This window comes from Manis javanica, chromosome 3 (genome assembly GCF_040802235.1).
Source record: "Manis javanica isolate MJ-LG chromosome 3, MJ_LKY, whole genome shotgun sequence".
Taxonomy (NCBI): domain Eukaryota; kingdom Metazoa; phylum Chordata; class Mammalia; order Pholidota; family Manidae; genus Manis; species Manis javanica.
In genome coordinates, this window is record NC_133158.1 from 165,655,292 (window position 1) to 165,672,147 (window position 16,856).

Sequence of the window (16,856 nt, forward strand, 5' to 3'; positions counted from 1 at the left end):
AAAGCTATTATTAAAAAAATCCTAGTTCAAGCAAGGCAAATTGGCTTCTACATAAACAAAACATACCTAGGAACCAATAATTGCATTCAAGGTTACCGTTAAATTATTCTAAAGTATGGATAATTACCTCATTAAAGGTTCTCTTTGATCTCGCATCAACCTCATTGTAACTTCACAAGCTCTTCGAAAGAGACCTTCTGTTCCCATAGGACCCATTCCATTAACCATATTATGAGTCAGGCGAAATGGAACAATTTCTGGAACTTCAAAGGTTTCTCCCTTTGCAAATAAAATAATGCATTTTATTAAAAAGAATGTCATAATTTTTAAATCTTTATGCAAAAAAATTAGAACTTCATGTCTACATTCTTAGCGAAGAGTAAAGGTACCCTCAAAATATTTACATTTGTAACTATATATTAGAGGCCTATGACATCAAAGAGGCATTTGCTTTTGAGAAACTGAATATCCATCTATGTCCCTGGAAAAAAATTTCACATTTCACTGAATTACTATAGTAAATATCATTACAGAGAAATTTTTATACATTCAATATTTAGTCTTATAATGTCTAAAGATTAGTGTCATTTTTTTAATAAAAAGTACAAACAAATCCTTTTCTTTTTAAAGACTCACTTTAAAGCAGAAGGGGAAAAGAAACAGCTGAGTGTTAGAAGCTCGTATTTCTCAGAGAGGAAATGTTAACATGTAATGTTAACATTTCCTCTCTGAGAAATTCCAGTTCATTTGTTTTCTGCCATTCTTGAACTTGCCTTTCTTAGGACTTTTTCATCCTCAATCAGTTACCTTAAGTTCCTTTCTTGTATGATTTAACCTATACAAGTGCTTTATCTCTGATTTGATCTCAGTTGGGTCTGTGACCTTTCTTGGTTTCCTGTAACAGCAGAAGGCAACCCATAGAAAATGGGGATAAAAAAACAGTGGGTTAACCTAGTAGTCTGCTGTCCAGGACTGCAACATTGGAAAAGTGGAGGGGGCCTTAGGGAGAGTTCAACAACCTTAATTTATTCCCAGTCCCCACTGTGGACCTTCAGAAACTGAATCTCTGGGAATGTTTCCTATCTGTATATTAAAAAAACTCTTGGATGAGTCTGATATGCTTCCAGGTTTAGAAAACATATTAAATTATTCCATTTCTCTAAAACTCAGGAAAAGGAACTGATCTGCCTATGTTCACATAACTAAGAACTGAGTCAGAATTTGAACTTATGCTTTTGAATTTCAAGTTCAGTGTTAGTTTTTACTACATCAGTCTTTTAAGTTCTCTCCATCCAAAGTTGCTTTACTAAGGGCTCTGGAATCCACTGACTAAAACCAATCAACAAACTCTCAGTGTGACTCAACTGTAACTATAACTGCTGCCAATGGGCATGATTAGGAAGAACATTTATTGAGGAAAGGGAATTGGGAGAAAATCAATGAAAGTAAGTTACATCATTTACCTTATTGAAGAGACAGTTGAAATCCACATGTACACATTCACCAGTCAAAGAATCAAAGAGAATGTTTTCACCATGACGGTCTCCAAGCCCCAGTATATAACCAACCATTGACATAACTGCAGTGGAACGGCAGTATGCTGATCTGCTACTGTACCTAAAGAAAACACAACGCCTGTCAATATTCCTATGCCATATGAGGCAATATAAATCTAAACATTTTTTAACACATCCAATCTAAGAATATGTTATATTCTTCATAACTTACCATGATGTAGGATCAGGGAATGTTCTCAGAAACCACTCATGAAAAACAGGAGGATGCCTGGGGAGGAGAAATTCTCGGAATACTTTGAGTTTTTCAGACAAAGCTGTAGACTTTGGTAACATACACTGGCGAAGTTCCTTCCCTGTCATATAAACACCTGCAAGGTAGAGTGATTTCCATTAATCATATATGCTAAATAAGAAAAAGGGCTATTATTTTGGTTCAGATTGGACAAGAAACATCTAATATCATTCAAATTGTTTTTCAAAACCAAGAAAACCTAGAAAAATTTCAATTTTGCATAGGGTGAATTTGTCTTCTGATATTATAATAAAATACATTATGCTCACTTATACCTATCTAAAGTGAAGCCTCTTGTTGATGAAAATTAATGTAAGTAAAAGCAATGTTGTGGAATCAACTCTGCCCTGGCATCAGGCTAGCCAGAGGGAAGCCCTGCCTACAGCAGCTACAAACGCAAATACCACTAAGAATAAATTCAGTATGAATGGTGTCCCTGGAATTGTAAAAATGCTGCAGCTCTCATTAAAATTATAATGATCTCTCTGTTAATCAGCATATAGTATAAGTCCATATTGAATAATTACTAAGAAATCTATAATGGTGTTCTAAAAATTCACTGTGTGTGAAGGTTAGCCTGTAAGATTCATACTATATGTGATTCTTAAGATAATCTTATATAATAATGCAAATCATCTAGGGAAGCAGAAAAACTCCTTCTGATATATTTGGTTGCTATGGTTCCAGTCTATAAAGTACCTTTTAGGCCCACCTTGATTTTTGGTGCTTTTTATACCCAAGGTACAGAGACAAACTTTATGGACAAGTTTGAGACTTGAGGTTTTTAGCCTAAATATTGCACAGTTCAAGTATGTTCATGACATTCAAGGAATATATATTTAAAACATTTTAAAAAATCCAATAGCAGTAACAGCTGGGGAATTAAAGATGGCACCATAAGAAGTGAGAAAGAGACCTCCTCCTAAAACTACATATAATATGAAAATATAATTAATATAAATAATCCTGAAAGAGCAACAGGAAAGAAGGCTTCACCAGACTGTATACACTTGGAGAAAAGAACAGACCTTAATGAACAGGGTAAAGTACCAAAGCCATGAGCCAGCAGAACCCAAGACCTTCCCCGACCCCCGTTCACCGGGGGGAGGAAGAGAAATGGAGCAGAGAGGGAGTGGAGGCCTGGACTGCTGAACACCTAGCCCTGGAGATGTGCTCTGGGAGCATGAACCTACATGGCATGGTGCTCTGGTGATTAGTGGGGTTGGAAAGCTAAAACAGGTGGAATACCTAGAGAGACTGAAATTTCAGCTGCTTGTGGAAAACACAGATACATATCCAGCTACTCTGGGCAGGCGGGCAGTCTGAGAGACTTCCTAACAGTGAGAGGGCTGCTAAAGGGGCAAGGATTGCACAGAGCTTACATCTCAGGAGAAAGGACAGGTAGACCAAACAGTCCGGTGCACTCTGCCCAGCAAGTTAGGAATTTTCACGATCTTCAGGTGTTCCATCCCCCTGACTGGCTATGCAGCACCAAGGCCCCCAATCATGATACACAGCCTCCTGCGCATTTCTCCCAGCCAGCCTGCACCTGGCTCATAAACTGGCAATCCCTGCCCTGGCGTCAGGCTAGCCAGAGGGAAGCCCTGCACACAGCAGCTACAAACGCAAAGCATAGAGGCTTACACCTGTTTGTTCAGCCCACTGGTTACTACAATGACCCATATTATCAAGTTCCCCACCCATCCCATTGCAGTCCCTGTCCTTCAGTATAGTAAGATGCCACAGAGTCACTACTTGTCTTCTCTGTGCTACACTGTCTTCTCCATGGCCCCCCACACAGCATGTGTGCCAATCATAATACTTCTCAATCTCCTTCTCCCTGCCTCCCCACTCATCCTCTCCCACCCCTCCCCTTTAGTAACCACTAGTCCCTTCTTGGAGTCTGTGAGTCTGTTGTTGTTTTGTTCCTTCAGTTTTGTTTCGCTGTTATACTGCACAGATGAGTAAAATCATTTGGTACTTGTCTTCCTCCACCTGGCTTGCTTATTTCACTGAGCATAATATCCTCTGGCTCCATCCAGGTTGTTGCAAATGGTAGGATTTGTTTTCTTCTTATGACTGAATAATACTCCATTGTGTATATGTACCACATCTTCTTTATCCATTCATCTACTTTGAGACTCTCTATAAATACCCTCATCATGCTTCTATGCCAGCTTCCACTGTTAATCATTGCTGGCAACAGTTACTGTGGCAACTGTAATTAATGTTTTTTCATTTCCATAATTTCTTCTATATTTATTCCCTCCAATTCTGTAAGGAAGAACTGTTCCCATTATCCTCTTTATTTATTCAAGTGTTTGTTTATATACATGTGAATTCATGTCTACTTTATTCCATGGGTTATAAGTTAATGCTATGATTATTGATCTTGCTGCTCATACTCTCCCAGGTTTGGCTAGTGGGAGACTCTAATTCCAGTCTAATACTTTAGGTTTCATTCTACCCTTCCTGCCTTTGTTTCTTTCTCTGACAGTGAAAAAACCAGCTCTCATTATCCACAATATATTTACAGGCATACCTCAGAGAGACTGTGGGTTCAGTTCCAGATCACTGCAGTAAAGTGGGTATCAAAATAAAGCAAGTCAAATGAAGTTTTTGGTTTCCCAAGTGCATATAATAGCTTTGTTTACTATAGTCCATTAAGCATACTATAGCATTATGTCTAAAAGAACAATGTACTTAATTTAAAAAATACATTGCTGCTAAAGAAATGCTAACCATCATGAGCTATCAGCAAATCATAATCACTAATTACAAATCACCATAAAAAATATGAAATAATGAAAAAGTTTAAAATATTGTGAGAATTACTAACGTGACACAGAGACATGAAGTGTGCAAATGCTCTTGGAAAAATGACACCAACAGACTTGTTCCACTCAGGACTGCTACAAACCTTCAACTTGTAAAAAATGTCATCTGCCAATCACAATAAAGCAAAGCAAAATAAAATGAAGTATGCCTGTATTTATTTGCTAAAGTCCAATATACACATAAAGTTTTTAATTAAATAAAATTACAGATTGCTAATCAGTAATACCTCTGTGAAAACAGATTTTCATCTACTCTTCTTGAGATGAAGATAGAAAAGGAATTAAAACACAAGGAAGGTTTGAAATATGCCAATGGATTAATGATTTAATTTAAAAATTATTTTTTCCTATTAAAAAGAAAAAACAAAACAAAACCAGAAGGAAGGAAGGAAGGCAAAAGAGAAGGAAACACTTAACTACTTTGGTATATAGACTCTTATTTAACCTAGAAATTTCACTATGGCTTATATCAAAAAAAGGTACAATGGCATATGTTAACAATTATACCCACATTATATATGTTAACAGCTTCTATACCCATATTATATATATTTGTATCATAAGAATTCATTTTAATACCTTTTTCCTTATATAGTTTGGTCAGAATAGGTCTCAAGCCAGCAGTGTTGTTAACCCATTCAATAATCCCACATTCATCATTCAGTGGAATAACTGCATATGTTCGAATATGAAGTTCTCTTCTATGAGATTCTGCATCTTTTCTTAAACACTATTTAAAAAAATACATATAAATTGAAAAATTCAAATTTTATCAGTGTTATATCAAATACATCTAAAGATTGTTCATTTCCTAACAAAAGAATTTCAATGAAAGCTTACTCTGTGGTATAGATGAATAATTCTTTAGAATGGTGGCAAAGGATGACATTAGTGGGACAGTATCCTTACTCCAAATCATTAAAACATGCCTTGAGTAAGTCATTCTTTCTAATTATTCACTATTAATGTAGCAATAGTATTGCGTTCAAAATAGTAGTTATATATTAGAAAATACATAGCTGTAACAATGACAAATTACTCATATTTTATTTTTAGATATAACTGAAATATTAAGTCTCTAGGCACAGAGAATGCTGTTTAATTTTGATTATCTAAAAAATACATGAGAAAATGCATGAGTTTTATGGTATCTCCAGAATGTATTTCTTACTCTTGCAGATTAATATTACAGCTTCATCTGAAAAACCGTCTCCTAGCAAAAGAAAGCTTTTCACATCTCATCTGTTTAATCCTAAAATATACTAGGTTAAGAATAAACAGTGTTTAGTTTAATTCTGGAACTGTGTGAAATAAACCAAGCACACATGGATGACTGCAACCTGTCCAATTCAAAAGTATAATCATTGACCAAAAACACATTTTAAACTTTGGGAATAAGTTAACTACATAAATATCAGCAGAACAGTATAGCATTAGAATCACATGTAAAAATTAGTATGTGGCCTCCTAGACCAACACAATGATACTGGAGTTTTTCACAATGAGGCTATTTATTTGACCATGGTAATGTGGGGCAATAGTAAAGAAATAATCAGAAATAAAGGTGATTAAGATAAATTTAAAAACTAAAGCCAGACCACTTGACACTCCTAATGAGAAAAACACTCAGGGAGTTTGGATGAACATACTAATGGTTTAACAGTCAGTGAATTAAATTCCCAATTTACCAAACAATGTTTTACATAAAAAGCAATCCTTCCCTTCATATGTTGCCTTTGGCATGGGTTTTTAAGGTGGTATTAATTTTTAAATTACTTTTGGTTAACTAAGTACAAACCATAGTTGCCCTCTTTTAAGAAGTAAACTCATCTATCTACTGCTATGTCTTTTCTGTGTTAAACGTTCATAACTTTTCTTGCTAACAAAAGAGGTACCAGTGAAATGTGGGGAGGAGATAAAGAGGAGAGACCAAAAAGTTATAGAAACAATTAAATTTCATCTTTCCACAGTATGGTTTAGTGTTTGCCTATGGAAAAAACAGATGCTATGTATTTGTATATACCCAGCTACAGAAAAATTATTCTAAATACATAAGCCCATATATTTAGAATAACTCTAATGAGATTTCTTATATCATCTCTGAAACCAAGCACTTACCAATAAAACTGAAAAAAATATCAATGATCAACTTTAAACAGTGTGTTGATAAAAACAGAACCTAACTTTTTTTTAGCACTGAAACAAAACTAAATTCAATAGAAAAACCACATTATAATTATAGTATCTATAGACATCAGAATTTAAAATAAAATAGAAAATTTTATTTTATGTGAAACAATTATGTGAAACCAGCAATTCCACTTTCGGGCATATATCCAAAAGACTGAAAGCAGGGACTCAAACAGCTATGTGTATGCCTGTGTTCATAGCACTTTTATTCACAATAGCCAAAAGGTGCAAGCAACCCAAGTGTCCACTGATGGACGAAAGGATAAACAAAATGTGGTATACACATACAATGGTATCTTATTCAGCCTTATAAAGGAAAGAAATACTGACACAGGCTATCATGTGGATGAACCTTGAAGATACAAGACTAAGTGAAACAAGCCAGTGAAAAATGAGGAATACTGTTTATGATTCCACTTCTACAAGAAATCTAGAGTAGTCTAACTCATAGAGACAGAAAAAATGGTAGTTGCCAGAGGCTGAGGGGAAGGGAAATAGGAAGTTACTGTTTAGTGGATACAGAGTTTCAGTTTGGAATATGTAAAAAGTTCTGGAGAGAAATGGTGGTGATGGTTGCACAACAACATGACTATATTTAATGCTAATGAACTGAACTTAACACTTAAAAATAGTTAAAATGATGAAATACTGTGTTATTTTATATAAAATGGAAAAATGTTATGAATATTTTATCCCAATTGAAAAAATTAAGTTGAAAATGAAAAAGGCAGTATATTTCATTCCAAGAGTGATCTACTTGCAAACTGAAAAGCCCATATCACACTGATAGTAATTATTATAATTCTAAAATTAAACTATCTCCAAACCTTATTAATCAAGGAATTAAATTCCATCAGTCTACAGTCCTTTCTCAGGTCATCTTTTGGCTTACACATCATGATGTAGAACTTTCCATCTGATCCTTTTAAAGAGATCTTCTTTGGTTTCTGAAGAGAAGCAAGAATTTCCACCTAAAAGGTGATATAAATATTGTGTTACCTAACACAATAAAAACAGTAAAATAACCTAAATTATGTGATAAATTTATTTTAACAATTTCTTTTATCATAACTACCTATTATCTATGAAAAGAACAGTTGTCTATGAATAGACACATTTTCAAGCATTAGGAATTGCTATGAAGTAAAAGGATTACTTTATCAGCAATATAAGTACTCACACATCCAAATTTAGGCAGCCTGGTCAAAGCAGTCACAGTGCTTAAAAGATTTTGAAACATTTTTTAGAACCTTCCCTCAGATTCTGAGACACTATTTTTAAATATCTTTAGTGGGAAGAAATGTTTATAAATTATAAGTAACCATTTTTAAAATAAGAAACTCCTTCAAAATCAAAGCTACCTAGTGAGATGAGAAAATATACTGAATAATATTCTTAAGTTAAAAACAAAGCATGACAACAAGTAAGAATGATTTTATTACATGGTTTAGTATCTGGCTCTGAAGCAGTTAAAAAATATTTTAAGCCATAAAATTATTGGAATAAGCATAGAGTTTCAATAATACTTAGAAGTGTTCTACTACCATTTCTTTAAAATAGACACATATGTTATAGTCACATATCATACTTGAAAAAAAAAAATCAAGCTCTTCCTGGCTGAATTTTGCTTCCTCCCAAAATACAGTTAAAAACTGTATTTTGTTCTCTTTCTCTTCTCCATTTTCAGAACAAAAACAGTATGGGAAAATCAAATTGTGACAATATAAAGATTATAGTCATACTTAAACAATATGAGCACTGAAAAATAAAAATACAAGGTTGAACAGGGCTTTTTTGGACACTGTCCTAAGGATTGTAGAGGATTGAAAGGAGAATAAGGAATAAATTGTGTGTATCTTACAATACACAGGTGAAGATAAAATGTATATGGTTAAAAGTTGAGAATAGAAAGGTAGTAAATGATTAGAACCAGACATGTAATATTAGCAATATATACTGATAAATTTCAGAAAGAAAATGTGTTCAATGGAAGGCATAAAAAGTTAAAAATTGTGAAGGAACATCTCCCCTATTACACCTTTTGAGATGTATGGCTCTCATAATACACATTAGAAAAGTATCAATCTTCTCCATGTGGATATTTGTATAGGTCATAGATCTTGGGAACATGGGTATTTTTCATTTAATTTTGCCCCATCAGTATAAGACAGTTTTGCTTTTTTATATTTCCAATCATTCTTTTTGCTTTACAAAAAAAATTCTCTTACTCTCTGAGAATACTTTTAAACTTAATTTCAAAAATTTAACTAAATTTTTAAAACATAGTTATAATTATACAAATTGAAGTTTACCGTATCATCAAAGCTTGCGATATAAGCCCAATGCCCAGGAAATGGCTCATGGTTAGCATGGGCACCCGGAATTGATGGAAGAGTAGGTATCATAACTGACTGTAAAGGAATGAGGATTTCACTAAATGTTGCTTCTTCTACCAGCTTTTTAAGCATTTTAAAATGAGTGCTCATGCTTAATGTAGAACTACTTCCATCCACCTAGGGGAGAAAAAAGTATTACATTTTAATTTCTCTATGTTTACCTTCAATTATAGAATGCTTAATTTTAACTAAAACAAAAATTTGACTTCTACAATATCTTAATTATAATGGCTCAACAGTCTGTAGTTTTTTTAATACATCATCTCATTTTACTTCTCTGTACTATAGGATTGTTGAATTACTTAAAGGAGATAATAGAGGTCTATTACCTATTAGCAGACATTACAAAATCCAAAGAGCTCTCTAAATCGAACTATTCTATTTGGTACCAAATCTTCCTTGGCAGAAAAATGACACCTGAACTTCTCACTTAGTGTAAAGATTAGTATATTTCACTGCAGAAAGAATTAAGCATCTGATTATGGGATATTCCACCAGGTTATCCTTACTAGTGATATTCAGTATAAAGTAAATGTACTCACTGAATTACCTTTAAAAATCTGAATTCCTAAATATAGATGGCCACAAAGTTCTCAGACAAAGAATTAGAAACTTGTACATATAAAGCACTAAGAAACATGTCAGTGTTTAATAATAAATGTTGATCTCTATCACCACTGTCTTTGATAATGCCAAGTGCATCAGAGGTCAAGTAGAACTAATGCAGACAGCAAAAACAGATGACTCTTGCAAGATGTTTACTGATGAAGGGAAGGTGAGAAATAGGGCAGTATGTATTTTTTCACCTATAGTTAATAAACCGAATTATTTTGTAAAGTGTAAACAGTAGAGTCTCTCCTTCCTTATAACTAACACCAAATCCACCTTTACCTTTCCTACACATTCTTCAGGGTTTTTTTCTCCCTCCAATTCCTTATCTAGAATGGTTTACTCATGTAACCATGTCCAAACACTAGTCACAAGTCTACTGAAAAAAAGTAGTTATCATGTTAGATCATAACCATCTGCCTAGTTCCCTAGGAGACTATAGCACTGCATGGCAGGAGAACATGTCTTATTTATCTTTGTTACCCGTAGCACAGTGCTTGTCTACTCACTGCCAACGAAACAGAAGTGTACTGAAGGAATAAAAATCAAAACTCCAGTCTTCTTTGCTCTCATGTATGTAGGTTAATATATGTAAGTTTTTAAAGTTTAGGCATGACACAAAATAATCCTGGGGACAACTTTGGTGAGTAATTTACATACTTATTCTTTAATGGCTTATTTCATATTCCTCTACTTAAAATTATTTCTAATAAATATGGATAATTTACTCTTAGAATAACTTAGAAATAAATTCACAGGTTATTTGAGAGAGGACATAAGTTAGAAAATTTTTTTTAAACTTTTAAGGTAAACTGCATATATTTAAAGCATATAACTCAATGAATTCTGATATATGTGTGTGTATACCCATGTATGTTACAACTTTAACTTAATTAAATGAAAGAAAACCAGCTAAACTCACATAACTTTTGTATAAAACTATCCAACATTGGTCTATAAATAGTAAGGTTTATGATAGTACCGGTTTATTGCACAATTCTAGAAGCTTATCTGTTAGGCGAGTTGCATCTCCAATAAACTTTTCTAAGGATTTTTTCATATGAATAGCTTTATTTAGGATTTCCTTGCATCTGTTTACACGCATGGGGTAAGAAGACTGTCATAAAAACAAAAAAAGTTAAACGTAATTTTATACAAAATTTTTAGAAGATAACAAACTTTTGACTGACTAAACCAATATATGAGTTTATATTCATACAGGTTTCCTGGAAATCAATTTAGCAATGGTCTTAAGAGCTACAAAAATGCTGTTATTCTCCGACCTGATGAATTCCCTTCTTAGAATCAACCCTGATGAAATAATCAGAAATGAGAATAAATACAGATGCATCTAGATATATCATGAGAAAAAAAAAGGAAACTTAATGATGAACAGTTAAATTATAGATAACTATTATAGAATTTCATATAATTATTAAAATTATATCTTTGATGAATATTTAGAAGAATGGGAACATGCTTATGGTAACAGTCCTAAATGAAAAATATGAAATTATATATCTACATAATATAAATTTAAAATATGCATAGAAAATATACACAAATATAGCCAAATATTAATGGTAGAAGTAGTGAATTTTAATTTTTTATTTGTGTGTTTTACAAATTCCCTAAAATATTTAACTGTATTCACTACCATATAAATTCCCATTAATAATGTAATAAGGTTTTTCTATTATTAGTACTTCAAGTACAGGCATACCTTGGAAGTACCATGGGTTCAGTTCCACACCACCACAATAAAGTGACTATTTCAATAAAGCAACTCAAATGAATGTTTTGGTTTTCTAGTGCATACAGAAGTTACGTTTACACTATACTGTAGTCTATTATGTGTGCAATAGCATTACGTCTAAAAAAAATACACACATCTTAAAAACACTTTATTGCTAAAAACTGCTAAACATCATCTGAGCTATCAGTAAGCCATATTTACTGATCACACGAAGTGAGCAAATGCTGTTGGAAAAATGGCACCAATTGGTTAAAAAAAAATGCAGTCTTTGTAAAGCACAATAAAATAAATATGCCTGTACTTTCAATAAAACACTTGAAAAAAACAGATTATTGTTTTTTACCAAGCACTGACACTTTACTAGACTTCATAAAGAAAATACATGCTGAATTCTCTGATCTTAAACATACCAGTATCTTCATCTGATATGGTAAATATTTCAGAATTTTAGAATAGGACACAATGCTGTAATTTCTCTATTTTCAAGTACTTAAAATTTATATTTTACTACTAATCTAAGAGAAACACTGGAATGTATATCTACTTGTTAGCATTAAATAATCAACGTGAAATAAAATGGAAAAAGACACTGTTACGATTAATATGTTACCTTTGACACAGCTGTCATCATCCACATTGCTTGTTGAGGATAGGCCAGAAACACTTTGGCTATAATTTCCATCAAGACAACAAAAACTTCATCATGAGAATGACAAATTCGGGAGATCAGTTGTGAAAAAGCAGTCAAAAACTGATAAGGAGCTAAGTGATTTGTGTGCTCTGTGATAACCTTGTTTATTTTAGCTAAATCATTTCTCATTTGGACACGATCAGAACGGCCAGCTGGAGAAAAAAATCAAAGTCAAAAAAACAATAAAGAGAAAACAGTACTTTAATTCATTTTACAGAAAAAATCTTAGTTTTAAAAACAGCTTTAATGGCATGTGCATACAGTTAGACAACGAATTTGACCGGATCTGTACTGTTGGAACTCAACCAGGAGGTGGGAGGGGTGCAAGTTGTAGCACTCCAAAATCTTATGACTATAGACTATCTACGGTTAAAAGAACATATGGGATGTGAACAGATCCCAGAAATGGGCTGCTTTAATTTGTCTGATTTCTCTCAGACTGTTCAAGTACAGTTGGACAATATCCATCATATCATAGACAAATTTTCACAAATGCCTAGGGTGTCTAAATGGTTTTCTTGGCTTCACTGGAGATGGATGGTAATTATAGATTTGCTTTGTTTATGTCACCGTATTCCTATTATGTTAATATGTGTGTGCAAATTAGTTAGTAGTTTAAAACCTATACATACTTAAGGTACTCTACAAGAAGATATGTCAAAGAAATAATCAATCCTCCCATGTTTCCTTCCATATGCTACATCTATAGCTTTTCTTCTTCCTTCCTAATTACAACCCTTAAATAGAATTCGTGCCTCATATCGAATTTACCGAGTATCATAATTCCTCCAGGTGGTAAAGATACCTCGAGACAAGTGCTGGGCATAGAAGCCACAGGGCATAAATCTGCAAAGAAGTAAAAAGCTAACCTTTTCAAACAATATGGCTTCTCTCTCACTTACCAACTTTACATTTCCCTGTATGGCCCCGGAAGATGACTGGTTAGCCAGAGATGGGTAAGATTCCTCAAGGGAGGAACAACCTAAGACAGGCACAGTCGCAGGGGGGCCATCAGGTGAGAAATTGGGGATCAACAGAGGTGAGGCTCAGAACCTCACCCCCCCTGCTTTGAGAGAAATCTTCTGCATCCGTGGATGTTTTGCTGCCCTTGTCTAGCTTGGATTAATACTTAGTCCATAGGCACACACCTGATCATCTACATTTGCCCTCTTACAGCACTAAACTATGTTTTCTACCTTTATCTTGCATCTACCTACCACTTCAGCATTTTATTAAAAATAAAAATAATAATAATAATAAAGGGAGAAATGTGGGATCAACATATAAATCAAGTATAAAAATCAAACGAATATTCATATTTGACCTGATTGTTTGTAGTTCATAATGCATGATCAAAACCGAAAGTTTCTGTGATGAATGCCCTTGTACTGTTCACCATGTAAGGATTTATTCACTATGTAAGAATTCGTTCACCATGTAAGAACTTGTTCGTTATGCTTCAGAAGATTGGAGACTGATGAGAATTGGGCCTGAGATGGATTAATGATTGTGCATTGAGCACTGACCCCCCTATACAGAATTTTGTTGTTGTTGACAACCATTTGATCGATGAATATGAGAGATGCCCTCTCAAAAAAAAAAAAATATGAGCTGTGTCATAATGCATGAGTAAAACCAAAAGTTTCTGTGATGACTGCCCTTGTACTGTTCACCATGTAACTTATACACTATGTAAGAATTTGTTCTCCATGTAAGAACTTGTTCGCTATGCTTTAGAAGATTGGAGACTGATGAAAATTAGGCTTGGGGTGGATTAATGATTGTGCATTGAGCATTGACTCCCCTATACAGAATTTTATTGTTGTTAACAACCATTTGATCAATAAATATGAGAGATGCCCTCTCAAAAAAACAAAAAAAAGTACACACTTCCAATTGTAAAATAAATAAGTAACCGGGATGTAATGTATAGCATAAGGAATATAGTCAAAATATTGTAACAACTTTGTATGGTGATAGCTGGTAGCTAGAATTATCATGTATATAAATGTTGAATCACTGTGTTGTACACCTGAAACTAATGTAATACTGTGTGTCAACTACCCTTCAATAAAAAATAATTTAAAAAAAAAACAGCTTTAAAACCTATTTTCATTTTCAGGCTCTGAACTGCAACAACTTAAGTATATGTTTAGTCTTTCCCTCTTTTTTAACATTTAGTTTCTTGCTCACACTTATATAAAATCTTAATTACCACATTCATTCTTCTTTATGCCATACTCATCGTAATTCTTATCCCTTAAAGTTTTTACATAAAAAATTATACCTTTTTCCCATTCATATGCCTTAGCACCAAAATCAAGCCATAGTGATAACATTCGTGGCATTGACTGATAGATAAATTGATTTCCATACTGTAGAGATCTGCAATTACATAGAAAAGATATTAACATAGTGATTTTTTTTATGTCATATGGATTAAAATTAAAGACTTAAACTATCCCTTAAGTCTCACAGCCTTCTGACAAATTTTATGCTATCAGTATTTCTTCCCAGCAGAGATTATCTTTGACTCCTCTCCTTTTTTCTTATACATTCCTCAATAACTCTGTATTGTCTGTACCAAAAATAATATAAGTTATAACCTAGTCAAAGTCCTGTCCTACAGTGCTGTGCCTTCATTTCCATTCCACGGCCATAAGCCTGGGTCAGGTCAAATCACTCTGTTTCTGGGAAATTACAATAAACTGGTCTCCCTAATTCCATATTTCTCCTGTTCAATAAATTCCAGACTAACATTCCTAAAATTAAGGCTTTGTCATGATCTTCCCCTGTTCAAAAACAGGAATCAACCACTTACAAGACCATAAGAGTGACTGTCTGGAATTCAAATATTCACAATTTTGTTTCTTCATAACTTTCCAATCTTAGTCTCTCACTACACAACAGCTTGTATCTTCCATCAAGTCCAATTTCCTCACCATCCTCTGAACAACCCACTCAACCTGTTTCTTGGCCAAATCTGTGAAAAGTTAAGAATTTTTTTCCCTTTCATTTTAATTATACTTCAAATCCTACCTTTTTAATGAGGCCTACCAGACTTCTGCAGCAATGAAGTGCAAAGAAGTACACTATTGAAATCATGAAGCTAGCATCTTGAGTTTTTACTTCACATCTGTCCAAAGTCCATGAGTGCTGGACGTGTATGGTTTATTTTTTGATATCTTGCTAATATCAGAGACATTTTTTATATTTATACCATTTACTTTGAAATCTGATAACACATTCTATCTTGTTCCATTATTTCAATTTTTATGGGCTTAAGGTTTCTCTAATTAGATGGTAGCTTCTAAGCACACTGATGCTTAATTAATAATAACAGTAATTCCATCACTCAGGGGATGCATAAGTCTCAACAGCTGAATTTACTCCTTTAAAGATCCAAATCTTTTAACTACTATAGCTGGTATGTTCTAAAATAGCTTTACTTTCTTAAAATGTACTTTTTAAACTCTCACTTTATACCTAACAGTTTTATGTATATGTACATCAAGGACTTTAAATAATTCTTTGTATTAGAAGAAATGTATTAAGTAAATTCTGTATACCAACAAATGATACATGCTAAGACAAAGAGCATATAAAAACTATTACTCATTTTAGAAAAGAAAAATGCATTTAATAATTGTCTTCTACTTAGGCTTCCATTTCAAAATGCCAATACATCAGGAATTCTACCTCAATAATAAGCCATTAATAATCATTAATAAATAAAATTAGGTTTGATTTTATAAAACTTGAATTCCAGTTTGGGAAGAATGGCTTGGCCAAATCCTGCAATCCTAAACACCACTGATGGACAAACATTGCTTTAATTCCTGAAAATGCTGAACTGAGAAGTCAAAGTATCTAACAGGCAACTTTAAATGAATTTATTCTTCTGAAGTAAGTTACCTTTCCAAGTAGCAATGGTACATGAGTATGATAAGAAGAACAAACAGAATGCCATTATTATGTCTTGGGAGTTAATAATTAGGAAAATAACAGTAGGCATGATACAATGCACTACTGACTATAATTCACTGATATATGAGATTAAGTTACATGTCATATGTTGTCTAGCTTAAGAGATAAGCTCTTCCTACAAGTCCAATGTCAAAATCATTTTCATATATACTACTTCTTAGCAGAATAGACTTGGAAGGAAACATTCCAGGACAATTAAATACAATCATGAATAAACTAGATTTATGTGAAATATAAAAACAAAGTAAAACAGAAGGAACAAAACAGCAGTAGTCTCATAGAGACTGAGTAGTGACTGGTGGTTACCATGGGAGAGGAGTTGAAGCGGGTGGGGAGGTAGGGTAAGGGGGATAAAGAGGCATAATAACTTGCAATCACAATATAAGTTGGTCACAGGAACAGTAGTACAGCATGGAGAATATAGACAATGATCCGGTTACATCTTTCTATATTGATAGATCCTAACTGCACTAGAGGGGGTGAGTATTTAACAGTATGGGTAGCTGTTGGACCACTGGGCACTGTGTTGTAGATCTGAAAACAATATGATTGTATATCAATGATACTTCAATAAATATATA

At 33.5% G+C, this 16,856-nt stretch overlaps 1 protein-coding gene across 5 annotated transcripts in view; it reads right to left on the bottom strand.

The window, feature by feature from the left end:
• ATR (ATR checkpoint kinase) overlaps positions 1-16,856 on the bottom strand; it is a 127,888-nt gene that overhangs the window by 4,993 nt on the left and 106,039 nt on the right. For 2 of the 5 annotated variants that reach the window (XM_017660861.3, XM_073232328.1), the window contains 9 exons: positions 14,576-14,673; positions 12,208-12,440; positions 10,824-10,958; positions 9,149-9,349; positions 7,664-7,807; positions 5,226-5,376; positions 1,729-1,885; positions 1,464-1,617; positions 128-279 (listed from right to left, as the gene is read on the bottom strand). In XM_017660861.3, the coding sequence (XP_017516350.1) occupies positions 128-279; positions 1,464-1,617; positions 1,729-1,885; positions 5,226-5,376; positions 7,664-7,807; positions 9,149-9,349; positions 10,824-10,958; positions 12,208-12,440; positions 14,576-14,673 (1,425 nt within the window). Of the gene's footprint in view, positions 1-127; positions 280-1,463; positions 1,618-1,728; positions 1,886-4,351; positions 4,384-4,648; positions 4,753-5,225; positions 5,377-7,663; positions 7,808-9,148; positions 9,350-10,823; positions 10,959-12,207; positions 12,441-14,575; positions 14,674-16,856 lie in introns of those variants that run through there. The other 3 variants (XM_073232327.1, XM_073232325.1, XM_073232326.1) reach the window with 3 other exon arrangements.